At 46.1% G+C, this 27,832-nt stretch overlaps 1 protein-coding gene across 1 annotated transcript in view; it reads left to right on the top strand.

Annotated features, from left to right (window-relative positions):
• The window catches only part of LOC130835609 (WD repeat-containing protein 49-like), a 105,900-nt gene that overhangs the window by 63,182 nt on the left and 14,886 nt on the right, over positions 1-27,832 (top strand). Inside the window, 9 exon segments of the mRNA XM_057707215.1 lie at positions 5,240-5,351; positions 7,113-7,218; positions 16,224-16,375; positions 18,363-18,465; positions 22,798-22,904; positions 22,986-23,050; positions 23,848-23,917; positions 24,640-24,685; positions 26,399-26,458. Of these exon segments, the coding sequence (XP_057563198.1) occupies positions 5,240-5,351; positions 7,113-7,218; positions 16,224-16,375; positions 18,363-18,465; positions 22,798-22,904; positions 22,986-23,050; positions 23,848-23,917; positions 24,640-24,685; positions 26,399-26,458 (821 nt within the window).

The raw sequence follows: 27,832 nt of genomic DNA, 5'->3' as shown, positions 1-27,832 counted from the left end.
CATTAGACTTTCCTGGAACTAGGAAATTGTGGGTTTCTAGAACAGTAATGGATATGAACCCTAAGAAACTGAAAGTCAGCCTTCAGAGACCTTTGAAGCAGCTCAAAATTCAGTGTTTGTTGTGACAGAACAAAAAATCAGTGAATCTAGAGGGAGGGTCTCTGGGTTCTGGCTCTGGCTCTGCCGCTCACAGAGCTGTGATCTCAGGCCTCAGCTTCCTCTCCAGTTCAATAAGGAAGCTGGACACGAGGGTCTGTCCTGCTCACATTCACAGATCCTCATTCTGCTGTAAGGTCCCTGTCCTTCCCTTCCTGCTTCTCACGTCGTGGAAAGCAGGGGCCACGACAATTGCTGACAGCTCTCGACCACTATGAAGTGTCTCTAGAGATAACGCTACTGTAGAAAGAATCACTCCACCCCAACCCCTCTGTCAACAGCAATGTATTGATAGTTTCTGCCTTTCCAGTCTGTCTAAAACCCACCCCAGCCAGGCTTGGTCCCTGCCATGGCACCAACATCACTCCTCTAAGGGCCATCCGTGCTCCTTGTGTTCCTGAAGCAGTGACCGGTCCTCATCCCACCTGCCCTCTTAACACCTGAAGCCAGAGGTCACTCAGAGGGCTTGACGACTCCAGCCTCTCTTGGTCTCCCTTCCATCCTGCTTCTTGCTCCTCTGACTCCCTCACTTGCTCCTCTGCATGCTGTAACGTCTGGGATGTAATGTTGCAGCCCCCAGAGTTCAGTCCTCAGTCCTCTTCTCTTCCACATCTGCAACACTCCCTTGATGATGTTGTCAATTCCCAAATGCACATCTCCAGTCCGGCCCCTCCCTGAACTTCGGTCTGGTATTTCCAGCTGCCTTGGATCTCTCCCTAAAGGTCCTCTCCGACCTGGGTATCTCACAGACACCAAAATGAAACCCAAGCCTGAATCCAGATCTTCTCCCTCACATTGTCTTGCCCATCTCAGTTGGCTCTGAGTCCATCCTTCCAGTTGCTCTAGCCAGAATCTAGTCGTCACCCCTGCCTCCTCTCTCTCACAACCCCTTCTGAACGGTTGGCCCTGCCTTTGTAATACACCCCCAATCTGGCCGCGTCTCCCAACCGCACTGCTGCCGTCTTCTCTTCCCAGGATCACGGCAAGGGCCTCGCTGCTCTCCCTGCTTCCATCCTGCCCCTATAGTCTATTCTCCACGCATCAGCCAGAGACGTGCTGTAAAATGAGAAGTCAGATCTGTCCAAATCCCCCACACTCCTGTGTACCAGCCCAACCCTTAACGTCTCTGACTTGGTCCCCTACTCCCTTCCCTCCTCCACTCTGTGCCAGTCACACCGTCTCCTTGAAGATATGTGGGATCTTTTCACAGCTTCTTCCACGTCCCTGGAAGGTTCTCCCTGCAAATGTCTGCGTCCCTCCCTCCCTCAGCCCCTTGAAGTCTTTGCTCAAATGTCACTTCTCAGTGAGGCTTCCTTGTCCACTTTATTGTGTATCGGAACAGCCCAGTCCCCTGCCCTTGGCATTCCCTGTTCTTACCTTGCTCTGCCCTTGTTTAAATCCATGCATCTAATCACCTTCTAATATAATATCTAATTTACCTGTTACGTGTGTTGTTTGTGATGTGTCCTCCCTCATCAGAAGGCAAGCCCCTCGAAAGCAGGGGTTTTGTCCGTTTTGTTCACTGTCTTGACCCAAACACCTCGAATAGCGTGGCACCGAAGTAGGTGCTCGATACATAAGTATCGAATGGGTTTCTTTGTGAAGTCAGAATTCCTAACACATCCATCTCTCTCCCAAAGCCGTGCTCTGCAGCGTTTCACGCCAGGAGAGCTGGGACTCTGTAGTGACGCGCTGTCCAAGTGTTTCCTCCTGTGCTGTTCTCCTCCCATTTCTCATCCGTCCTCCAACACGTCCCCACAGCACCCTCCGCCCGCGTCACCGCTCAGTCGGGTACTATGTGTCCCCACCCCCTACACACACCCCCCACACACACTCCTCCACCATGTGCTGTAGCACCAGCACCCCCTAAATGGTCACTAGAGACCGTAACCCTGTCAGGAAAAAGGTACATGGTTCACCCCATCCCACAACCCGCTTTGAATTAGTTCTAGTCTCTGTTTCTGGTTGCTCCTCTTCCACAGCCCCTTAGGGACCACGCTTTACATACCCCTGGATTCAAAACTCAGCTTCAGGTCAGCCAGTGGTTCCCAAACAGGATCACCTCCAGCAAAAGGAAAAAAACCGTAACAGAAGAGACCAGCAATAGCACGGAGGCTCTGCGGCATAGGAAGTGCTTTCAAGAAAGTGCATTTGTTTACTTGCAGTGGTGAAGGTGGGAATCTCTTGCTTGTTTTGGTCATTCATGAACATGAAAGGGGGACAAGTCTTGGTCAAAGTCATAGACAGACCAGGCTGGGCCTCAAATGTCCCTTCTCCTGCACACCTGAGCAGGGTCCCATTTTGTGACATCAGATCTGTGGGCTCCCGCCCCACTGAGGAAGTGGATGGAGTGGAGGGGATGAAACATAGGGAGGGATATAGGAGAGGCCCCCAGGGTCCACCTCAAAACACGAAGACTGAAGGTCTGAGCTTTGGCAGGACACACTCACCTCACTGCTGAACCACTGGGATGCTCTGAGCCCGTGTGACTGCAGATGTGGCCTCTGGGTCAGCCCTGATTCTAGAAGCTGCAGTCGGAATTCAACCTTCACCAAGACCCCAGCACCTGAAGGCTTAGCCTAGTTAGTGTGCTGAGATCTGAACCCGCCTTGAATCTGCTCTCGGTTTCCATGGTGATTGCTTAAACTTTTCATCATCCTTCTTTCAGACCTTGGGGGAGAGCAATGCTCTCTGGTTTCCATGACAACCACTTAAACATGTATCTCCTCTGGCTCCAGTGGAAACAAACTGCTAGAGATCATGCAAATGAACTGGCTGCTCTCCCTTCGCTTAAAAAAATAAAAATAAAGTGACACACCTGCTTAGACGTTTCAGATCTCCGCTCATAACAAGAGGGGTGAAAGTGTCAAACTGGTGTTTGTGGAGGGTTTGCTGCAGTGCTTTGACATTTCAAGTGCTCGCCCAGATACGCAGGCTCGCGCTGCGTCTGAAGTAATTATCTACACTCAGCACTTGTCCTCCCCTCCCCTCTGCCTGGCAGATGAAAGAGCTGCAAGTTCAAGGCTGTTTACCTTCCTGCTGCATGCTGAAGGGGAAGGAATGAGAGGGCCAGAGCGACTCTCTGACCCAGCCCTTGGCCACTGTGGGGAGGAGCCATGGAGAGCAGGGTCCTCACCTCAACTCGCCGTCCATAAACCGGCCAGGGGTGGCTCCGGACCCGGGTTACAGCCCCAAATAATATGGACATCACAGTCCCCAGTCATTGGGAAATGACTCTGCTTATCTATGGGAATTCATAAAAGGGAGGGTAGCCATGTCTCAAAAGTGGAAAGATGAGGTCTCCTTTCTCCCATCCCGGACACCTGTCCATCCTCCCCTGCACGACACACCCTAAACCAGAGGCCCTAAGAGGCAGCAGTGGGCCCAGCCACCACAGACAGATTTAAAGCACGTTTTGAAGCTGGGTACCAACATGTAAAATTCTGGTGGTTTCCAGTGAAGAATAGAGATTTCCCACTTCTCTGGGAAAATGTGCAGGGCTGCCTCAGCCCTATCTCACGTGGGTCCGCTGGGTTGCAGTAGCACCACCCTTGGGAGGTGAAGCCTCCACTCGCTTTGACTGAACTTTTCTAAGTGGCACATTCTTCTCCCTGAGTCCTGGAAAGGAGCTGAGCTTGTAATTTGTGATAACAGGCGCAAGACCCAGACTAAACCAGTTTTCCCTCAGCCAGTTGAAGGATGAAGTCACAAACGATGAAAGAGGATTCTTATTTGGGGATAGGGGAGTGAAGGGGAGAAGGGGTGAAGACAAATGTTCTTCCACCTTCTTCCTCCAAGGTCCTTTAGGTGCCTTGGACGAGGCTGAGGTCGGAGGGGGAAAGACGGACAGGTGGATGGGAGATGCCCTGGTGAGTGTATTTCAGATTTCCTCTGCGCTCATCTCCTGGTGAGACTGTTTATTGTCTCAGGTCCTTGGACTCTTTAATCAATAGAAATTGTAAGAGGCCAGACAAGGAATTCAGGCAAGGCTTGGTTGAGACTGGAGCTGCAGCAGGGGAGCGAAAACAAGACATAGGTGCCCTTGCTTGCTCCCCCCGGGGCCAGTGGGGGTGGGGGGATGGCTGTTTCCTTAAATGGGGAGAGGGTGGGGGCAGATTGGTGGGTCAGGCAGGAAGGGCGGCTTAGGGGGTCTGCCCACCCCCTTGGTGGTGCTGTGTGCAGGCAACATGCGTGGTACCCTGCTCTGCTCTCCCTGCCTCAGAAAAGGCAGCTGATTTATGGCCTTTTTGCATCTTCCTGTTCCCAATTGCCCCAGCTGGGCATGCATGTAGTTATTTTTAGCCCCTTATAGTTTCTTTGTATTTTGTTGCTCGAGGAGACTTTTATCTAGGTGCAAGCACTCCTGTAAAAGGTCCCAGGTCCCAGGTCCCAGCCTGTCTCAAGACCAACATCTGAAACCTACAGGAAGGCCATTGATTGTGTGATGCTGCTGTTTTGATTCTATTGTTCAGTAGATTCATAGCCCAAAAGTCATTTGACTAAAAATATCTGTCAAAACAATTGTAGGATGAAACTGGCTGGTGGGTTGATGAAACTAATAGGCCCTGACTTAGGAGTCAGACGGTGCTCCTTGGCTCCGCTGTTTTCTTTATGTCAAGTTTTTACCCTCTCTAGGTGTAAGTTTTCTTACCTGTAAGTCAGTGGTAACGGTGCTTGCCCCACAGAGTTTCCATGAGGTTCAAACAAGATCACATGTGGAGAGGCTCCAGCCCAGTGCCTGGCACTCAGGAGAGATCTGGGGAAACCTTGTTTTTCTTACAATATCATTTTTATTCTTCAGACTATCTATAGTTTAACACCTGGGGATAAAAAAGAAGAAAACACGAGTCGTCACTGAAAGTGAGCTGAGACCTTTAAAAATTAGTAACTTGTCAGAAAATTGACTGATTGTGTTAAGAAACTGTGTTTTGTTTTTCTGTGACTCTTTTAGGGTGCACTATGGGAACAACAAATGTCAAGCAGAAGATGAAAGAGATAAAGGATGTGAGAAAAGATGTCAAAGCAAGAAAAGGCCAAGCATTCCTCGGTTTGCCCCAAAGGTGAGCAGAATGTGATCAAACAGGTTTTCACATCTATAAAGGAGTCAAGGCATTTTCATTCTGTAAAAGAAAGAACTTGCTGCTGACAGGTGGAATGGACCGAATAATTAGAGTCTGGAATCCTTATCTGCCTGGGTAAGTCTTTCTCCAACCAACGGTGCCCTTGACCTAGTAAGTACAGGAGAGCAGGACTGGGGATCACTAATTCCCCTTTAGAATAACTTAAGAACCCCTGTCCGAAATTGATCTCCCAGACACACAGCCTGGGAAATTTCTGCTTGTGGCTATTAAAGCATCGTTCTTTGGGGTTTAATAAGCAACTCACTTAAAATGCAAATGGCTTGCAAGGACAAAGAGATTGTGTGGAGCTATCATTCACTCACAATTGGAGGGATTTTCTTTGATCCTATTGCTAACTTCCCTGCAATGAGTGGTGATCCATCCGTTGTAGAGAGCGATTAGGGATTTTGATGTGTAATCAATGTTCTTTCTGTGCACCTCACTCACTTCTCCCCTGGGGTTGTTTAGCCCCATCTGAATCAAGGACTCTACCACCCCTGAGGTATCGCGGAACTCACCTAAGAAAGCAGGGATTGTTCTGGAAAGGCTGGAATTGGGGTAGCAGGGTAGCAAACTGTTGCTGTCACCCCTTCAATGTGTAATCATCATACTCCTTAGAATTGAGCCCCCACCTCTCACGTGTGACCCTCCAGAGCAAGTCTCAGTAATGCTTTCTTGGAAATAACAGTAACTGTCATTTCATTGAGCACCTACTGGATACCGGCCACTATGCACCATATCCATTCTCTCTAATCCTCACAGCAACTCCATTTACCGAGGAAGAACCTGAAGCTCAGAAGAGTTAAGTAGCTTTTTGGAAGTGACAGCAGAATCAGGGTTCAAATGCAACCGGGCTTCTAAAAGCCTGTGTCATTTCTATTGATAAGTGTTGAAGAAGGAAGGGAAGGGGGAAATGGGGAGTTGAGCATGGGATTTGGGATAAGAAGCAGTCATCTAGGGGAAGCCAAGTCTCCTTGCTGAGCCTCTGTACAGACATCAGCAAGGACCTGCAAGCTGACCCCTGCCCCTGTCAGCCACGGGGCAGTGCTATGTGGCAGTAAAGCACGTGGGATCTGGTCCTGCCTTGGTCCCTTTCTAGCTCAGTGAGACTGAGCAAGGGCTGCAGCCTCCATGTCCTCAGCTATAAAGGCAATAGCAAGAATACCCACTCCTGGAGGAGTAGTAAAAGTCCCAAATGAGATCATCCATGTAGAGCACTCAGCACCATGTCAGATGCCTAGTAAGAAAGAAAGAAACATGACTTTTCTACCCACTTCTGCTACCTTAGCCTCCCATGTGTCTGGAGACTGAGAACAATTTGCCTACTCCCCAGTGACTTGGTTATAAAAAGACATTGTTCTCTCTCCTCGACCTCAGCCCTACCTCCCTTCTCCCTACCTCCCCGCCCTCCCACTACACACCCAGCCCTGAGCCCCTCAGGGTGCTGTGATCCCTCAGAGCTCCTTAAAATAAACTATTATTAAAAAGACATTCATGGCAGATCTGAATACTGCATCCCACAACAACCTGCACAGAATCTGTTCCAACCCCACCCTGATCTCTTCCGCGTTTATTCCTTTTATAGTGATACTGTCAGCCGTGGGAGAAACAAAGCCCAGGGCTTCATCTCACATGGAGCTGTGTTGCTATAACTGGGTATTATCTGCTTCAGTCCTTTTATCACACAAGATATATACTTGTGTCATTTCGGAGGGAGACATAACCCTCCTCGGGCTGAATAGAGCTGCCAGATCTGGGCCGAGTTTAGTCTTGCATTTTTATTTAGAAATCGCAGCTAGAAATGCTTGGTGTTCATCTGTTCTTTTCCCGTTCTAGAAAACCAACAGGTATGCTGAAAAGCCACACAGCTCCAGTGATCTACATCCATGTGTCTGTTGAGGATAACAAAATATTTTCCATGTCCACCAACAACACTATTAAGGTCTTTGCCCTCTTGTGTTTTGATGTGTCATCCAGTATGGTTTCAGACAGAGAACATGCTCCTTTCGTGTTTTCATTCCTCTCTCCATAGCCTTTGGGGCCTCTGGATTAGCAGATACTCAAGTGGTATTTACTTTTGTGGATTTGCTTTGGAAAGGGAGAATGCATAGGCAATAGAAGGGCAGCCTCTTCTAGAACTTTCCATACCTGGTGTTTTGCTGGGATGAGTAAACATTATAGCACTGAGGCCCCTGCTTGCATTCTGTCCAAGGACTCCCTGTGAGAGTGCAGGTTGGGGGATGGAGAAGGGGATCTGGGGACAGAATGGGGACATAGGGAGGCACAGTCCCTCGCCACTAGATGTTATCATCGTATCTTGCAACACACAGAGGGCGAGTGGGCCCTTTCTGAAACACTGTCTGTGAGGCTTAGGATTTAAATATTTGTGGCCCTGGCAGAGGTAGTGACATCACCACTGTCATTTTGTTTGCCTTCACAGTTCTTTTTATACCGAGGGTCCTATCTACCTCAAAAACTCAGTCACTCTATGATCTTTGTAATACACTACTTTTTATACAAAAAAAAAAAAGCCTCACTGATTTTATTCATCCATCATCTCATTTGCTTTTCCAATGAATGTGACAATATGAATATGACTCATCCACCTTCTTTTCTGGACTGTCACAGGGCCGGGGGTGGGAGTTTAGAGCAGTGTGAGTTGCTGGAACTTTGGGAAGGAGATCAGATTCACTGCTTTGTACAGATGCATAAACCAGCTCACTGACCACTCGTATAATAAATGACTGATAGATGTTAAGGACTGAATTGTGTCCCCTCAAAATTCATATGTTGAAGTCTTAGACCAGCACTTTAGAATGCAACTGTATTTGAAGATAGGGCCTATAAAGAAGTACTGAAGGTTAAATGAGGTCATATTGGTGGGCCCTAATCCAATATGACAGGTTCCTTATAAGAAGAGGAAGTCAGGACACTTAGACGGAGAGGCAACCATGTGAGGACAAAGCAAGAAAGTGGTCACCTGCAAGCCAAGGAGAGAGGCCTCTGAAGAAACCAAACCTATCCACACTTTAACTTTGGACTTGAATCCCTTACTTCACACCATATACAAAAGTTAACTCAAAATGAATCATAGACCTAGATGTAAAAAGAGCTATACCTACAGAACTCTTAGAAGAAAAAATGGAAGTAAATCTTCATGACCTTGGACTAGGCATTGATTTCTTAGACATGACATCAAAAATATTAGAGACAAAAGGGGAAAAAAATGATTTGGACTGTCTCAAAAATAAAAACTTGTGCTTCAAAGGACACTATTAAGAAAGTGATTAGACAACCTACAGAATGGGATATTTGCAAATCATATATCTGATGAGGGACTTGCATCTGGAATACAAAGCTCAGCAATAAAAGCACAAATTTTAAAATAAAAACAAAAGCTTAATTTTAAAACAGGCAAAGGACTTGGACAGAAATTTCTTCAAAGAAAATATTCAAATGGCAAAAAAAAACACAGGACAAAATGCTTAATATCATTAGTCCCTATGAAAATGCAAACTAAAACCATAATGAGATACCACTTCACACCCGTCAGAGTAGCTAAAATCTAAAGAGAGATGATAACAAGTGTTGACAAGGATGTGGAGAAATTGGAGCCCCCATGCATCACTGGTGGTAGTTTAAAATGGTGCAGCCACTTTGGAAAGCATTTGGCCGTTTCTCGAATGTTAACCAGAGAGTTGACATATGACCGAGCAATTCCACTCCTAGGTTTACACCCAGGAGAATTGAAAACATCTGTTCACACAAACACTTGCATATGAATGTTCATAGCAGCATTATTCATGATAGCCAAAAAGTAGAAATAAACCAAATGTCCATGAACTGAGGAATGGATAAATGAAATCTGGTACATCTGTACCATGAGATATTATTCAGCAACAAAAAGAAATGAAGCACTACCACATGCTACAACACAGAAAATCTTGAGAAGCTTTAAGTGTTAAGTGAAAGCCAGTCACAAAAGGCCGTGTATTGTGTGATTCCATTTATATGAAATGTCCAGAATAGGCAAGTCCACAGAGACACAGGTGAGTTTAGTATTTTCCAGGGGGTGGGGTGAGGTGGGATTAGGGAGTGGCTGCTGATGGGTATGGGGTTTATTTTTGGAGGAATGAAAATATTTTGAAATTGGATAGTGGTGATAGTTGCACTGCTCTGTGAATATGCTAACGACCACTGAACTGTACACTTTAAAAATGCAGATTTTGTAGTATGTGGATTAAATGTCAATAAAGCTGTTATTTCTTTAAAGCAGAGAGGGGAGAGAGAGAGGAGTCAAGGATGCACCAAGATTTTAGGCCTGAGTCAAACGCTGCGATGAGGAAGATGGTGGATGAGAGGAGCACAGGTCAGAAGCCCAGCTGTGGATGTGCTGGAGAGAGTCACCTGAGTTGAGGGGAGATGTCAGGGCTGGAGATACAAACGAGGGAATCATTAGCATTTAGATGAAATTTTAAGCCATGGAGTGGATGAGATCATAAAGAGAGCAAAAGTGGGCAAAGGAGAGAAAAGCCCCCAAGACTGAGCACAGGGGCCCTGTGATGCTCTGGGATTTTACTGTCTGAGAGGTCCAGCATGGCTCCTGTGCAATGAGCTTAGGGTCCATCTCATGGCAAGGAGGAGGTTATTTTATGTAAAATTAGGTGTTGAGATCACAGTCAGGGATACAACCAGGAACCAAACTCAACTCAATCCTCCAAGAAAATTCGATTAAAATGTTAAGATTTATGGACTTCAGTTTCTGATATATTTTGAAAACAAATTCATCCAAAGGGAACCTCCAATGCCACAAAGTTGGAGATTTCACTTTTTTTTAATTCACTTTTTTTTTTTTGAAATTTGCCACCATCAGATAATCATAATTCTGTATGTGAGGACACATCTTGTATTCTATTTTCTTTTCCTAGTGCCTCTCCATTTTCTTCCAATCTAAACTCATGATTACAAGATTAGCATCTTGCCTGTGATGATTCAGGCATATTGAATCACTTCCGAAAGTGTGTTTAAAATATATTGAAATCCTATCTTGGAAATAGGGTGTGTAATTTATTTCAGAATATATTATTCCTATCAAATAAAAACTAATCAACTAGGAACCGAACAGCTAAATTTCTAGCATGCCTGATCAGATAGTCTTCGTTCTTTGATTGATTTTTTTAGCCCAAATATTTCATGTCTCTAAATTATGGGGACACATGAAATGTTTCAGGAGTCTGCTGGTTTCTGGCATTCTCTAAAGAAGAGTAAAGTGACAGATTCAGATTTCCATTTTCACTTGTTATTTTCTGTGAATTTAATATTGCACACCACAAAGAGAGCTGGTTTGCATCAACAGGAATTAGGATGGAAAGAAAGGTATTTCTTGGAAGGAAGATAGCATGGTGCATTAGTTAAGTTAAGGCTTGCCACTATAAGAAATAAACCCCATATTTTCCATAGCGTGAAACAACAGAAGTTTATTTCTTTCTGCTGTAACAGTCCAGCGCCGGTGCTCCTCGTGAGGGGCACCTTTTCTCCCTGCAAAAACAGGGCTGTCTCCATTTTAGTGTGCCACCTTACTTAGGTTCTCAGATTCCTCTTAATACAGGTGCAATGGGTATAGAGAAGGCATACCTGCCTCTTAAAAGATCCCAGCCATAAATGACCATCACTTTCTCTCACATTCTATTGCTGAGTTCATGACTCTGGGTGAAAGGAAACTGGGAAATGCCTTAGTCCAGTAACTGCTTCCCAGTAACTTTACACTGTGAACAGGAAAGCACAGATCTGGGGGAGGTGGGGACAGAATGCCTTGGAGACAGACAGACTTGAGTTTAAACTCTGAAACCACCACAAATTTGGATGACCTTGGGTGAAGTACTTAGTCCTTCTGAACCAAGTCACTTAATTCTTTTAGACATTGGTTAACTCTTCCGAACAATGGGAGAAAGGGCCATCTTATAGGTTAGTTGTGTTCATAAAAGATAATTAGTGAACTGTGCTTACCGCAGAGTAGTTTTACCTAGTAAGATTTTTTTGAGTCAAAGGGACAAAAATCTAACACAAATAGTTTAAGTTGAAAAGAGAGAATTTGAAGGACTCAATGCACTATTGCTGGTTTAAAGACAAAGGGGGCAACAGGATGAGGGGTGTAGGTGAGAAAGGAGCTGAGAGAGAGAGGCCAACAACCAGGAAACAGACAGGAACTCATCCCTCCAAACACAAGCAAGAGGGTTCAAGGTGGCGGCACAGGAAGATCCTGAACTCACCTCCTCCCACAGACACAAATCTACACCTGCAAGTGGAGTAATTCCTTCAGAAAGAGATCTGAAAACTGGATGAACAGAGCCTCACAAAAAAAGGTAAAAGGACAGCACTGAGACATGGAAGAGGCAGAGATATGGGCTTACCAAGGAAAACTACGCCCCAGCTGCTCAAGTGGGAGGGACCCCAAAATGATGATCTTTTCCCTGAGGAGTGATGGATTCGAGCTTCACATCAAGCACCCCAACCCCCAGATCCTGCGTAGGAGAGACAAGCCCCCAAATCACCTGGCTTTGAAAACCAATGGGGACGCTTCCCTCACACATGCCGCTGAGCAACTAAGCCCGTGCACCACATCTACTGAGCCTGCGTTCTAGAGCCCGTGAGTCACAACTGCTAAGCCTGCGTGCCACAACTACTGAAGCCCGAGTGCCTAGAGCCCTTGCTCCACCACAAGAGAGGCCACGGTAATGAGAAGCCCGCGCCCTGCAACTAAAAGTAGCCCCCGCTCACCACAACTATAGAAAGCCTGTGCGCAGCAATGAAGACCCAACACAGCCAATAAATAAATGAATACATTTATAAAAAAGAAAAGAAAAGAAAACCAATGGAGGATAAATCCAGGAAAACTATAGAACTGCAGGCAACAAAAACCCCGACCATGGACTCACCCAACCTGAAAACCAGTGCAGAAACACCAATTCGAAAAGTGTATGTTTCACATATGGACACCAAGAGGGGAAAGCGGGGAGGGTTGGGGGGGGGGGGAATGAATTGGGAGATTGGGATACCAAATTGTATGCTCTAAATATATGCAGTTTATTGTATGTTAAAAAAAGAAGAAGAAGAAAAGAAAAAAGAAAAAAAAAGTGTATGTTTCATAGGTAAAAGGCACCCATTTACTAATCTTCCAGTGTCTGCTGGAGAAGCAGGAGTCAGTTGGGATGCTTCCTGGAGACTGAGTCACTGGCAGGAGACCTCTGTGCAATCTCAGTCTCCCTTGCTGATGCCAGTGCTGGTGCCCACCATTTTGGAATTCTCCATCTAACCCGTTAGCACCAGTGGGCACATCCCGCCGACAGCCCTGCCCACCCTGCACCGTGGCAGGGTCTCACAGCCAGCTGAGTGATAACCCAGCCCACCAGCACCCCGAGGCAGCCACAGCCTCACCATAACAGGAGGGCTCATACAGCCCACACAGGGGACACCCTTTGAACGCCTGGGTCTGGTGGCCAGGCAGGATTGCACGTCTGAGCCCCACAGGACGGCTCCTAAATAAGTCCATTCCTTCAAGACTGGGATAGTGACAAACACAGAAAATCGGGCAAAATGAGGAGACAAAGAAATATCTTCCAACTGAAAGAACAAGACAGAACGTCAGAAAAGACGTCCAACATCACTAGTTATTAGGGAAATGCAAATCAAAACACAATGAGACATCACTTCGCCCTCACTGAAATGGCTGTTATTAAAAAGACAAGCAATAACAAGTGCTGGAGAAGGTGTGGAGAAGAGGGAACCCTTGTACACAATTGGTGGGACTGTAAGTTGGTGCAGCCACTGTGGAACACAGTATAGAGATTCCTCAAAAAAATTAAGACTAGAACTACCATGTGACACAGCTATTCTGCTTCTGGGTACGTATCTGAAAAACATGAAAACACTAATTCAAAAAGATATATGCACTCCTGTGTTCATCATAGCATTATTTACAATAGCCAAGATATGGAAACAACCTAAGTGTTCACTGGTGGTTGAATGGATAAAAGAGATGTGGTATATATATCAACAATGGAATACCACTCTGCCATTGAAAAAGGAATGAAATCCTGCTGTTTGTGAAAACATGGATGGATGCAGAGGGTGTTATGCTAAGTGAAATAAGTCAGATGGAGAAAGACAAGTACTGTATGATTTCACTAACGTGAAATCTAAAAATATAAAACAAACAAAATTTTAAAAAAGCAGACTCATAGACACAGAGAACAGATTAGTGGCTACCAGACTGAATGTGGGGTTGGGAGGTGCGTGAATTGGCCGAAGGGTCAACTGTATGGTGATGGATGGCAGCTAGGCTTGTGCTGGTGACCACTCTGTAGTGTACACAGATGTCAAATTATAATAACATATATCTGAAACGTATATAATGAAAAGGGGGAGAATCTATTGCTTATTGAAGCCAGATCCTGGGACAGATGGCCTCGTGGGCAGCTGAGATCCCAGAGGGTACTATTGTTCCCCTGCTCTGTGTCTGCACTTTGCATTTCTTCTCCTTGGTTCACGTGGGTCTCATCAGCACCTACTGCAGAAAAGAATTCTCCTTCCAAATGGCCAGGACCTATCCATAACCACAGCCTGAACTCGCATCCCAACTCCACTCACACTAGCAGCTCCAGCCAGAAAAGCCTGAAGGAAGAACACAGATTGAGCAGGCTTGGATCCTTTGTCCACTGCTTACTGTCAGAGAGGCAATTCTCTTAACAGAAGACAGGAGGGTGCTGGACAGACAGTAGCTATGTCAGTGATGCTTAATTTGTTGTAACTGTTTTTATTTGGGGGACGTCACTGTGAAGAGCTTCTCCCTACCTTTTCCTCTCACAGACCTGGTCCAGGTCCCTCTATAGCATCCCACCTGAGATCACTCTTCCCAGGCTCCAGAATTCCCTCTCTCCTCCTGTCATCAAACCCTCTTTCTTTCAGTAACATTATCTCATGAATTGAGAAGAAATTAGCATGTAAATGGGTTCCCATTGTGGTACAAGTGACTGATAAGAACTGTGTGTGTTACCTTTCTGCCAGGAAGATGAGCATCTTCAGACAAATCAATTCTCCAGGTTGGGGCAGAGTAGGGGAGGGGGAGGATGCCCCTTGAACAAGCAGCCCTCAGGGTCACTCTTCCATGAGATTCTTTTACTTTGATCACTCCTGTCACCCCCATGCTGACCTCCCAGGATACACGGCTCCCCTCTTCTGTGCCATGACCTAAAATCACCTGTGCAGCAGGTAGGCTGCAACTCTCAAAATGAGTTTGCTAAGGAGAATCAACAGTACAGATACAAGAATTAAGAGACTGACTTAAGGGGTAAATTCTTCAAATCTCACAATAGCTGATTTGCTTCCTAGAGTCACAAAGGACAGGGAAGAAGCCCCATCCAAGCGCATCCCACCCGCTTCAATCCTTAAATTTTCCTGTGGGCTCTGGAGGCAGATGGGCCTGAGATTGACTCCTAGGTTAGCTACTTACTAGCTCTGTAAACTTGCGTAGGTTATGGGTTATTTAACCTCGCTGTAACTCAGTGGGTAATATCTCCCTCCCAAAGTTGATTTAAGAGCCCATCAGTTTGCCACTGTTGCTCTAACAAAGTACCACCCACTGGGAGGTTTCAACAAAGAAAAAAATATCGTCTCCCAGTTCTGGAGGCTGGAAGTCTGAAATCAAGGTATCGGCAGAGTGGGTTCCTCCTGAGGGCTGTGACGGAGGATCTGTTCCAGGCCTCTCACCCAGCTTCTGCTGAGTTGCTACAACACTTGGCCTTCCTTGGCTTGTAGAAGCATCACCCTAATCTCTGCCTTCATCTTCATGTGATGCTCTCCCTCTGTGTGTGTCTGTCTCCAAATTTCCCCTTTTTATACGGAAACCAGTTAGATTAGATTAGGGGCCACCTCTGTGACTCATCTTAACTAATTACATTTGTAATAACCTTATTTCCAAATAAGGTCACATTCTGAAATACTGGGGGTCATTCAACATACACATTTGGGGGGACAAAATTCAAAGCATAACAAAGAGTAAAAGAGTACAACATGCAGCCTTTAACACAACGCCTGGAGCACAATAGCTCACTAAACAAGGCTGCCTTCGTGATGACCACAATCTTCCCAGTTTTACACTTGGCCCATCCCCTCCTCCCCAGGGATGCAGCCATCCCTGCAGCTCTCACCAGATTACAAAACATTAAGATCCCATAAGAACCATGGCATGGCTTGTGTGCCAATCAAAATAAATGATTAACAATACTATTGTCATTCTAACCACATTATACCATTTTGTAGCACTCTATCTTTATTAAATTTTTAGATTCCTTAAAACAATTCTATAAGGTAAGTACTATAATGATTCTCCCCATTTTACAGATGAAGAAACCGAGGAAAAGCGAGTATAGTAATTTGTCCAAGGCCACACAAGCCATTAGGCAGTAGAGCCGGGATTCCAACCCAGGCAGAGGGTTTATGCTCTCAACTAGTATCCACCCTAGGTATGTTGCCTTTGTCCACCAGTAGCAGGTTTTGAGGACCTGTAGTAAGAATCGGGAGCATGTCTGGGGGAGGAATCAGACCCACTCTGTGAGCCCCCGCTGTGAAAGCTGGGTCCATGGGAAGAAAAACCGTCTCCTTGTGGAGAGTAAAGCACAGCTCGGGGATGGCTTGGCCCGCAGAGGTCTCTGCCGCTTGGGCAGCTTCTGCCTGGCAGAGGAACTCGGTGCCCACTTCCTGCTTCCTTTGCAAACAACAGAGGAGAAGAAACCCCTGTTACTACTTTTCCTCTGGGTGAGGTGGAAGTGGGGCAGTGTTTAAGCCTCCCTCAAGCCTAACCAGACCCCCCCCAACAGGTGACGCCTTTAGAAACCCAGCGAAGCAGGCTGTTCAAGCGCTCCCATCACTTTTTCCTCACTTCCTCCTCAGATCTGGGATCTGGAGACCGACAGCTGCTTGTTTACTGTCTCCTCCAAAGCCAGCGGTATTCGGGGTGAGCCCGGGGCCTGCCTCCACCTCCCCCACCCCAGAGCCCTGTGTGTGGCCACTGACACCGTCGCCCTCCTGCACCTGAGGCTGAGGTAGGAGGTTATCCTCTGGGCCCCGAACGGTCAGCTCTCCAGAAGGTCCTGCAGAGCCCAGTGCAGCTGCGGGGGCCCTTCTGCTTAATGATCCCCAGCTGAGGTCTCTGTGGGAGCCCGGCTATACGCCCCACGTCCTAGCACGCAGTTTACTTGGCGAGCTCTCTTTAACATTCCCACTTATTTCTCCCACACCACCTCCCTGTATTATCCAAAGGTCTGGAATCTACCCCTTGAGCCCTATTCCACCCGCCAGACCTCACCTGGTAGGAAATTGTCCTAGAAGCCCCGGGCTTATTAAGTCCTAAGGCATCAACCTACTTGCAGTCCCGTGACTGCAGTGGTGCCCACATCTGAGACCCCGGCCTCCAAGCAGGGCAGCCACCCAGGGGCATGCAGGGGCACTGCCAGGCCATCCCTGCAGCCAGGCCTGGAAGGCAGGCTCTTCACTTCAGAGGCCAAAGCAACTAGCTGAAAATGGGAACATGGGTCAATCAAACTGCTGTTTGTTCTACATGGTATCACTGTGTAGAATAAACAGCCTGTTGGATTGATTTTGTTTTTGGAGCAAAGTATCTGAAATTCCACCTCGTGGTAGAAACAGCCTCATCTCTAATGCCAGCACTTAGGTGCCAGATAACGTCTGCCCTGCTCTGTCACTTGGAGGTTTGTGATCTTGACCAAGTTAGCCAACCCTTCTCAGCCTCCTACTGTTTCCTCATCTGTGAAGTGGGCAGACTCTGCTCCCAAAAGTTCTAATCATCCTTATGCCAAGTCCTGTTTTCCTTGAAGAGGGTTCACCCACACCGAGAATCTTCTGGCACTAAGTCTGAGGTTTCAGAGGCCCCGAAATCTCTATTAGTGGCCCAGGTTTGTGGTTGACCATTGCAGGGACACTAAAGAGAGTGAAGCCTGGCCACCAACATTCGGTTATTTGGTGTCCACTGCATGCCAGCCTCCTCCAAGCATTTTACGTCCTTCCCTACGTTTCTCCTCATAGAATTTCCATAAAGGATTCTGTTTTACAGATGAGGAAATGAGTGCAAAGGGGTTGGGTGGCTTAACTCCAAGGGCTGTCTGTTCTGTGTGCTGACCTCTGAGAGGTGGCTTAAGGGACAAGGTCCAAGAGCACAGGTGAGCTCTTTGCACCTGGCAACCCATGGGAGGCACCCTGCAGGGCCTCCTGGGACCTGGCCTGGCCTTGTCCCTGCTGTGGAGGAGAAGCACTGGCATTCAGGCTTGAGGATTCAGAATGGGATGATATGGTTTGTGTTTGTTTGGGGGAAGATGTAAATTAATAGGGAAGAAGGTCCGCTCTGCCTTCTCAGGAGAGCACACTCCTCCTGCCCCGAGAAGGAGATGTGGTATCAGTTTTCATGGTTAGTGGCTACACCCCATTATGTTATGTGAGGTCCTGTGCTAAGGACAGTACATCAGCCCTCCCTGCCCATCTGCTCTGCATCAGAACATTCAACCAACCATGGCCGGGGAAAAATATTGTTTTTAATTCCAGAAGTTTGCAAAAAGTTGAATTTGCCGCATACCAGCAACTATATACATAGCATTTAAATTGTACTGGGTATTATAAGTAATCTGGAGATGTTTTAAAGTGTATGAAAGGATGTGCATAGGTTATATGCAAGTACTATGCCATTTTCTATAAGGGACTTGAACATCTGTGGATTTTGGTTTTCTTGGGGGTCCTCAAACCTGTCCCCCCAGATACGGAGGTACAACTGTAAATATTTCTCATCTAATCCTCAAAACAATGCTTTAAAGTAGATGCCATTATCCTCACTTAACAGATAAGAAAATTAGAGTTTTGAGCAGCTAAGTGACGTGCCCAAAGTCACAGACCCATCGTTTGAACTCAAGACTACCCTCTTAACCATTCTTTAATAAAGCTCTCGATGCCTCATCCTGGGTATGCGTGTCACACACTCAGTTCAGATTTTCACTCTCTCTCTCTCTGTTTTTCATGAGTAAGCTCTCCCCACGAGCCTCACCTGGTGGTTTCCCACAAAGAGCCCGTGGTGTGCTGCCGGTACAACCCCACATTCAGGCAGGTGGTCAGCTGCTCGGAAGCATTTGTAAGTGTTGACTCTTGGTCTCTTTAGCAATGATGTGTTTACAGCTGTGGCCCCACTGTCCTCACCTTGGCAGGGAGCAGAGTGTTCTGGGGACATTCTGTTCCTGGAAGTAGAGAATGGGCGGTTCAGTTCTACTCTGCTGATCACCTGGTAGTGTTTGGACACTCTTCTGTGAACACTGGATGGAAGACCTCACAGATTCTGCAGGGGCTTGTAGGGTGAGCAATTTGGAAGGACCGTCTGGTCCTGTAGAATGGTGCTATTCCATGGCGATCCCCTTGTGTGGTGCAGGATGATTTATGTGACCCTAATCCACTGTAACTAGTGCAGGACGGAGGGTTCAGAGCAGCCACGTCCACTTCCCCAGCATGGTGTCATTGCTCCTTGAATAAGGAACTAGAGCAGGGAAACACACACATCCCATAGCTCATGTTCTCCTGCCCTTGTGGTAATGGGAGGGCACATTCCAAGTACACCCATGATGCTGAAAAGTTCTGAGGTCTTCCAATATTAGTTCAGTTACTTCCTGCATCAGTGGCCTAGGCTCCAGCACTGTAAGTGAGTGTCCCAGGCCATGTGGCCGCATCCTCTTCCCTTCTTCCTGCCAGAACCTGGGGTCCCCCCCTTTTCTTAGGATCTACCGCATCAGGGGCATCACAGCCCGGACACATCCCCTTCACGTTCACACTCACTTCAGCTGCAGTCCCAGTGACAGTCGACTGTCTTTGCATCTGTTCTCTTGCCTAGTTTCTGCTCCAGAGATGAGTGGTCACCATGGTTTTATCAAGTACCAAAAGAAGTAGATTACTGGTCTCTTTTTATGATGACTCAGTCTCAGTTCATCTCAAAGAAGGTGGGTTCCAGCATAGTTTGGGTTCATACTTGTAAAGAGGCATTTATCCTTCAGATTTATCAGGGTCACCTCTGACTCCAGAGAAGCCAACTTTTTCCCTTCTCAGCATCCTGCACTTACCTGCCCCTTGGCTCTGTGCAACCTTTTCCCATCTCCACCCCAGAATTTCCTGCTTCCTCCTCTTTGCCTACACACACCTGAGCAATTCTTCAAGGTCCAACTCAAGTCCTGTCTCCGCCAGGAAACACTTGCATTCACCACCCTGACTCGTGCAGGCGCCTCCCTCTTCCTGACCACCCACTGCTAGTGCCGCCCAAGGCTGCTGGAGTGTGTTCTCACCTGCCCTGCTCTGTTTCATGTGTGTAAGCCTCACCTCTAAACAATTTCTGCAGGCATTTGAGGGCAGGGATCAGAGCACCTATGGTTCCTGCTTCTCTCCTTCTTCATCTGTCAAAACCCTCTTATTCTTTAAGGTGCAACTCAGATACCAGGTCCTCTAAGAGACAATCCCAGATTTCCCTCCCACATCCAGGCAGAATGAATGGCTCTATTAGCATTTGGGCTCCTAATTCTATGGTAACACAGTCTGCCTCCCTCAATAGCATTATTTTGATATGCACGTCTCCCCCAGTGGTGGGTGGTAGGTAGAGGTTGAATTGAGATGTAAATACTCTCACAGCTATTACTGTATTAGGCGCATGCTGGTAATAAGCTCTCCAATACTTACGGAGTTAAATTATTGATTTGAGTGTTTGTTCACCTTGCAAATCTGTTGCTGTGTGAAATCTTTGTAACATCCTCATGCCCACCGTCACAATTCCTGGCATATAAACCACATCACAGGGCTTCCCTGGTGGTGCAGTGGTTAAAAATCCGCCTGCCAATGCAGGGGACCCAGGTTTGATCCCTGGTCCAGGAAGATCTCACATGCCGAGGAGCAACTAAGCCTGTGTGCCACAACTACTGAGTCCACGTGGTACAACTACCAAAGTCTTCGTGCCTGGAGCCGTGCTCTGCAACAAGAGAAGCCACCGCAATGAAGAGTAGCCCCCTCACGCCACAACTAGAGAAAGCCCGTGCACAGCAATGAAGACCCAATGCAGCCAAAAATTAAATAAATAAATAAATAAATAATAAAAAAATAAATCTTTAAAAAAATAAAATAAATAAATCACATTACACTTGATATTTGTGGAGGAAAGAATATAGCCCAAGATCTTGATGAAGCCTGAATTGATGAATACCCCTATTCCGCGTTGTGTTCATTCCGTTGTATAAGCAGCGTGGGAGGGACCACCAACTTTGCCTCTGAAAATGCTTGTAAACTGCACAATAAAAATTAATAAATGTTCGATTAAATGTTTGCCACATATTACTTATGAGCTGTGACTTAACACGCGCATAGTTATATGTAATACCAAAGTTTATAAAAATAACGTTTTTTATTAACTGAGCTTAAAACTATATTCTTTAAATTATTTTAAAATTTACTAGCAAAATTCTACTTCATTGAGGACATGGTTGTATTTTAATATGTTTAATTGGATGGGATCTCCAAAAGGAAGAACAGCATGGGGCAGTGAAATTCTTTTTTTTTTTAAGTATTTATTTATTTATTTGGCTGCACCTGGTCTTAGTTGCAGCATGCAAGATCTTCAGTTGTGGCATGCAGGATCTTTAGTTGTGGCATGCAGGATCTTTAGTTGCGGCATGCAGGATCTAGTTCCCTGACCAGGAAACAAACCTGGGCCCCCTGCATTGGGAGTACAGAGTCTTACCCACTGGACCACCAGGGAAGTCCCTGGGGCAGTGAAATTCTTAAAGGAGCCCTGCTATGGCATGAAATTCCCTGTACAAAATGCAAGTGAGGTAGGTATCCCTGAAAAGGATACCTAGCACCTTTGGACTTTTCTTGATTCTGTAAATACCTGTTAGAACCCCAAAGTCATTTTCAGAGATGTATCTATTGCTCACTTCAGTCTTCAGTCTTTTCACTTCCATTACCAGCAGTAGCAGGTGGCTTTCTTGGGGGAATTAAAAACAAAACAAAACAAAAACATTGTGTTTAATCACACAGCAGGAAGGCAGGTTCCAAGGGAGAATGCCTCCCTTGGGTGAAGATCCTGGGTTGTCTGCCCAGCTCATGCCCTGGCTACTCGTTTGTCCACACCATCAGGCACTTAAATCAATTCCAAACCTTAACCTTATCACAGATCACTGCATGTTGTGGAACTTTGGCATATTTGCAAAGATTGAACCCACTAAAGTAAAACCCAGTAATGCTAAGCGTTTATTGCAATATTAGGAAGAACTGATGAATGCACCTGAGCTGTACACCCCCCTGGGAACCCTGACCTTGTAGAAGGACAGAGGGAAGGAAGCAAAATGTACCCTACTGATCTCAGCAATTTGCAATCAACAACAGTGCGGTCTGGTTTCTGGCTTGGAGAAGTTTCTCTAATATCAATGGGACAGCCTCTTTTGCAAAGTGGCCGGCGAGGAGGACCTGAGAAAGAATGCTATCCTCAGGTGTTTCTCCTCTGACACTGTCACTGCCTCTGAGTGCAGGATCCAGAAAGCCTGCCCCAGAGGAGGCCCTTCCTAGGAGTGGGCACTTACCCCAACTGGTCATGACAGATGCTACCCGCCCCCCTTTAAAGATGATTCTCGTTCAAAGGCTGCTCGAGGGATGGGGCTAAAAGAAAGTAAGTACAAGACTGGAACGAGTTGGACTGAGTGAAGTCTTAAAGCTGAGGGTTTATACATCCTCCCCAGAAAATGGGTCATCATTCCCCTTCAGCTTTGCTTTGATGGAGAATAAATTCTGCTGCTCAAAATTCAATCCACACCTATCTTCTCTGAGCCTAGATGGTCAGGAGATTTTTATCCAATAGTTTTAAATTTCCTAATCTTCTCGCTGAGTGCTATGGGCTGAATTGTGCTCCCCCCAGATTCATGTGTTCAAGTCCTAATGCCCAGGACCTCAGAATGTGGCTGTATGTGGAGACAGAGTCTTTAAAGAGGTCATCAAGTTAATATGAGGCTGTTAGGGCAGGCCCTAATCCTGTCCGACTGGTGCTCTTATAACAAGAGGAAATTTGGACACCTAAAGAGATGCTGGAGTGCACAGTACAGAGGAAAGACCTCGTGACGACACAGTGAGGAGGTGGCCGTCTGCAAGCCTGAGAGAGACGTCTCAGCAGAGACCAAACCCTGCTGGCAACTAGACTGTGGATTTCCCACCTCCAGAACTGTGAAAACATGTGTCTGTTGTTTAAGCTCCGCAGCCTAGGGTATTTTGTTATGGCAGCCCCAGATAACGAGCACACTCAGGTAAGCCAACTTGTATTGAAAGTACAGAAACTTTCGGGATAACGTTTTATCTTTTTCATATCTCTAACACTAGACCTCTAAATGCAAATTCTCTTTAATTTGATAGCCAGTGTCTCCAGGCTACTTTTTCCAACTTCCTGATACAGGTGGTGAACGTATGGGACTTTGAAACAGGAAGACTCTTGTCTGAATTTATTGGGGCTCATGGCAATGCCGGAGTCACTTGTCTGACCTTTGACTCCAGTGGGAGAAGGTATGTGCCTTCTCCAGGAGCTTCTACTGTTAGCAGGGTGACCCCTGCCGTGCCATCCTGACGGGGGGCTCTGTCTCCTAGGCTAGTTACTGGGGGCAGAGATGGCTGTCTGAAAATATGGAGCTACAACAACGGACATTGTCTGCAAGGGTCCCCATCAAACAATGATGCAAGACTAGGCACTTGTAGCAAATGTAGAAGAAATCAAATGAGATGAAATCTAGGATGCGTGTAACAATTCTATGTCCTTTTACTCTGGCATTTCATTGCCAATGACTCTAAACGTCTAAGCAGGAGGGACATGCTTTACATACGTGTTTGTTCTTCCATCTATACCCCATGCATTTGTTCCCTCACTGCCTGGTGTAGACCTGATTTCTTAAAAGAGTTTAGTTTTTCTAAACATTTTAAACATCACAGAAGTTAAGCATCACAACGTCTAGGTGAACTAAAAGCTAGTCTTTTTCATGTGTTGTGATTTTTTTCCCCAAGGCTGCTTATTCCATTTGTTCATGTCTGTTCTCAGTAAATTTCTACAGTTCTGCCCTGTGAAACTATGAGGAAGAGGCAAATGTTCCTCTACTATCAGAGAGTATAAATGAAGTAGAAGATAAAAATTACCCAGAGTAATGAGTGTGTGATTCCTAGCTCTGCCTTGGACCTCACGCATTCATTTGCTCTTTCGCTCAGCCAGTAAGTGCCAGGGACTGTGCAGGGTCATGTCAAGAGAAGGTGAGCCTCTTCCCATAGCTAAGCGAGGGCTGAATTGGCCTTTTAGAGGCATGAGGGTGGCCTCAGCTGTGTTTTGGTGGCTTGAAAGATGCCTAGCTGTGGTCTGCAAAACTAAAAAGTAAGTGCTGCAGTTTCCTTAATCTTCAGTTGGGTTAAGCCAATATGTGTAAACTGATTCAAGAACTAATGAAAAATATTTACTAAGTTGACAACATTATCTTTCTAGATGAAAAGCAAGGTGAAGTCTGTGATTGTACCTACTTGGAGGTGAACCAAAATAAGTGAGTTCTATGCAACTTGAATATAAGAGGGCCATCTTGGATATTTAGTGGGGCATCTTTTTTGATGCAAACTTTGCCCTAGAGGAGAATGCCAAGATACTAAAGGGAATTTTCCAGAAGCAAATGTGTCAAAGAATTCCCCCAAACTGTGGTTGCTCCCTGATGGTAATTTAGGCAACCAGACTCTTCCAGAATATTGGAAACAATTCTCTACACATTTTGATAACTGTTTAGAGTTAGAGATAGGAAATAGTGTCTTTCCACCAAATGCTTTATTAAGGAATAAATCACAAACTAGAGTAGTTAAATTCTGCAGCCATAAGTCAAAGAATAAAAATCCAAAAAATTCTCTCCTGAACATTAAAGTGTTCAAAACAACCCTTGATCAATTTCTGCTCGTGCCCTTGCCTCCATGGTCCAGCCATGTCTCAGCATCGGATAATCCTCAGGAAGGCAGCTGCTCGTAGAGCAGACCTTAGAAACAACAGATGTTCTGTTTCTGTTTCCTAATCCTTTAAGAACCAGCTACAAAAAATTGACCCTAGTTTATCAAATCACATTTTATCTTGCTCTTCATAAAAAAAAAAACAAGAGGTGATTTTCTTGCTGTCTTCACCTGTCACACAGACACAGCAAAATTAGGCCACAGTACTGATTCTATGCAAAAATTAAACAGATGATAAGCTGAAGGATCAGAATGTAATAGTCTGTTATTGTTCCAGGTGTATCATAGCTGTTGCATGGGATAGAAGAATAAATGTGTACTTTGTAAGTGACATGTATACAATTACGATATTTTTCAAAACCCTGCTTCAGACTGATATGCTTCTCCCCACCCCCACCCCGTGTTGAAACTTTTCTCTCTAAACACAGATTTTGGAGAAATTCTTTATACCTCTATCTGGTATAAGCCAAGTGGTGATATAGACAAAAGAGTTTCCTCCTTCCCTCTCTCCCCTTTTTCTCCCCGTCTTGCCTTCCTCCCTCCCTTTAAAAAACCTTTTTACTTTTTCTGTTTCAGTTTCTTCTCTCTAGTGCTTGTCTATGAGAAGAAACATAATGACTCTGCAGCCAGTTCCAATGTGGGGAGGGGGGTTTCCCGCACCAACGAGCAATTCTCTGACACCAGCTGGTACCCTACAGTTCGACTCAGTTCTAACACTATATACATGCAGAGAGCATCAGATTCCACAAGGTCAGGGTTCGGTCCTGCAAGATACAAGACCCCTGCCCCCCACTTCAGACACCATTTGCAAGTCCTGTCCAACTGGCTATAGATCAGAGGTTCCAACGACCTCCTCCATGGGTTATATTAATTTTCTAGAGCATCTCACAGAGCTTAGAGACATGCTTTACTTACAGGGTTATCAGTTTATTATGAAAGGATATAACTCGGGAACAGCCAGATGCAAGAGATGCGGAGGGTGAGGTGTGGGGAACGGGCAGGGAGCTTCCATGGCCCCATCGCTCTGGAAATTGCAAGGTTTCAGGTACTCTGGGCCAGAATGTGGACAAAGACCAAATAGATATTGCTTATAAATCACAGTATCACAAAGTCCTGGGGAGAAAAGCTATCGGGGCAGAGAGAGCGTCTTTGGGGCTCCAAACCAGACAGTGCCTTGACCGTGGTAGCTGTCCACACCTTGCCTGGTCTTCTTCTTACCCTTTGTGCAGCCTGGCCATGTCCCCTGCTGCCCTCATGCAGGGGCTTCCAGCTGCATCTCAAATATTCTCACCCCTAACTGAAGATTAACCAGATCGTCAACTCTCCAGCCCTTTAAATCCTCCTTTCTTCCTCCCACCTTGTCTTTATGCTGTAGTCCCTCTAAATGGGAAGAGGAGATGAAATGCCATCCATATGCATCTCTGTGGAAGAGAAAAAAAATTTTTTTTTTTTTTGGCTTAGAGATGGGAAAGGGGATTAAGAGACAGGGGAAGATGAATTGCTGACTGAAACTATGTTTTAAGTCTACCTGTGGCATTTTATTTCCCCTGCTTGCTATGCTGGATGGCCCTGGATTTGCAAAGTCTTTAAACATTGTAAGTTCTTTATTCATTTGAAAGTATGTTGTATTTCACAGCCTAAGCCTAGCATCCTCAGATGATTTGAGACATGACTACCTGAGAGGTCTTGGCGTTGAATTTGTCCTTTGGTATTACAGGTTCCTGGGCTGACGGCTTTTGTTTTAGCCCATGCATCGGCTCTGGGTCTTATTACGCAGGCGAAACTGTGCCGACCATCCAAGGAGAGCTTGTCAGTTGGCATATGATTTGCTGAAATGCAATCACCCGAATGTCAGGAGTGGATTGCTTTTTATTCCCACTGGCACTAGGGGAATTTGCTTTGACATTTTGAAAATCTACATGACTGGTGGGATGAGGGACAGGGTTGTAAAATGTGCCAATGCCTCCCTCTGAAGTTGTGTGTTGGCAGCTCATTTTACTGCTTGTACAACGCCTCCTGTTTGGTTTTGGATACAGGACACACCATGTGACTTTCATCACTTCCGGAAGCCACAGCCACGCTGGCAGGATGACTTGGTGAGCCCTGGTCCACTGTCAGGCTCTCAACCCAAACAGTGGCACTTGATGGGGATGTCCTTCACTCCAGAGGCTCACCCAGAGTCTCCTCGGCATGCCTAGGGTGGTCACAGCATCTCAAGAGTCTCTGCTGCCGTGGGATTCATGACTGGGGTCCAGGGAGAGCCAGGAGCACTGAGCTCCAGGCAGCTGCTTCCACTCCAGGAAGAGCGATGGCCCGTGTTCAGGTTGAGGCAGGAGGCCCAGGAGCAAATCCACTCAGCTGTCCTTGAATTCAGCCCGGAGTCTTGTAGTGTGGGAAAGGCAGCCTAGGGTGTGATGGGTGTGACTTTCCTCAAGGAAGCAACCACTTGCTGCTTCTGCTTGGCGTGCAGCACCATGTGCATTCACGGTGCCATCCTTGGGTGGCCAGGGAACCTAAGAGATGACATTCCTGCTGCCCTGTGGCTTGTCAGGGGCCCATAAGCAGGGGACTTCTCATGATTCTTATCAGCACTCAAACTGCCCCCAACTTTCCACAGCCTCCCAGGATTGAATGACCTCCCTCAAAACTGTCTGGATGTCAAGCCATTAAGACGAGTATCAAGAAAGAAAGGTCTTTGTGCACAACCATTTCCCACCACCCCACCCTACCTTATGCTCCTATAAATATTCCAAAAGCCACAAGTCACTAGAATACAAAGTCGGTGAAGACAGGCTTTGTCTGCTTTCTCCATTGTATTCCCAGGATGTAGCTCAGTGCCTGGTTTATAGTAGCTGCCCAATTAATAGGCTTTCATTCAACCAGCATGTGTCAAATGTGGGTCCAGCCTGTGCTGTTCACTGGACATGCAGTGATGAGTGAAGTAGTCATCACATGGTCCCTGCCTTCACGGGGTTTGCAGATCACTGATTGTTAAGTGAAAGAACAGAGTTTGCAGAAAATGTCCCCAGGAAAGCTATGGCCATTACAATGGCAGAAGCCATGCAAGAGTCAGTGAAGTGTTAGTTCATTCAAATATCTACTCATTCAATTATCAATTCTTTCAACCCCTATTTATCAAGCACTGACGTAGTGCTGTGCTTAGTGGGTAGGCACAGAAGATGCAAGCATGAATAAAATGTGATTCCCAGCCCAGAATCTCACAGACTGGCAAGGAGATAAACTAGGGAAGTAATCACCATACGACGTGACAGATGAGATAATAATGTATTAATGTAATAATGTATTAATACAATAACATAAAATGCTGGAGAAACCCAGAGATGGGAATTACTAACTTTGCTCTAACATCATACAGGATATTAAAAGATTACTAGGGTTTTTCTGGGAGGCCAAGGTAGGGAAATTCAGTCTAGATGAGGGGAAAGAGGGAGAACGTGAGCCAAGCCTGG

The sequence above is a fragment of the Hippopotamus amphibius genome, chromosome 14 (assembly GCF_030028045.1).
Source record: "Hippopotamus amphibius kiboko isolate mHipAmp2 chromosome 14, mHipAmp2.hap2, whole genome shotgun sequence".
Taxonomy (NCBI): Eukaryota; Metazoa; Chordata; class Mammalia; order Artiodactyla; family Hippopotamidae; genus Hippopotamus; species Hippopotamus amphibius.
Note: the sequence above shows the minus strand (reverse complement) of the source record. Positions and strands in the feature narration are given on the sequence as shown.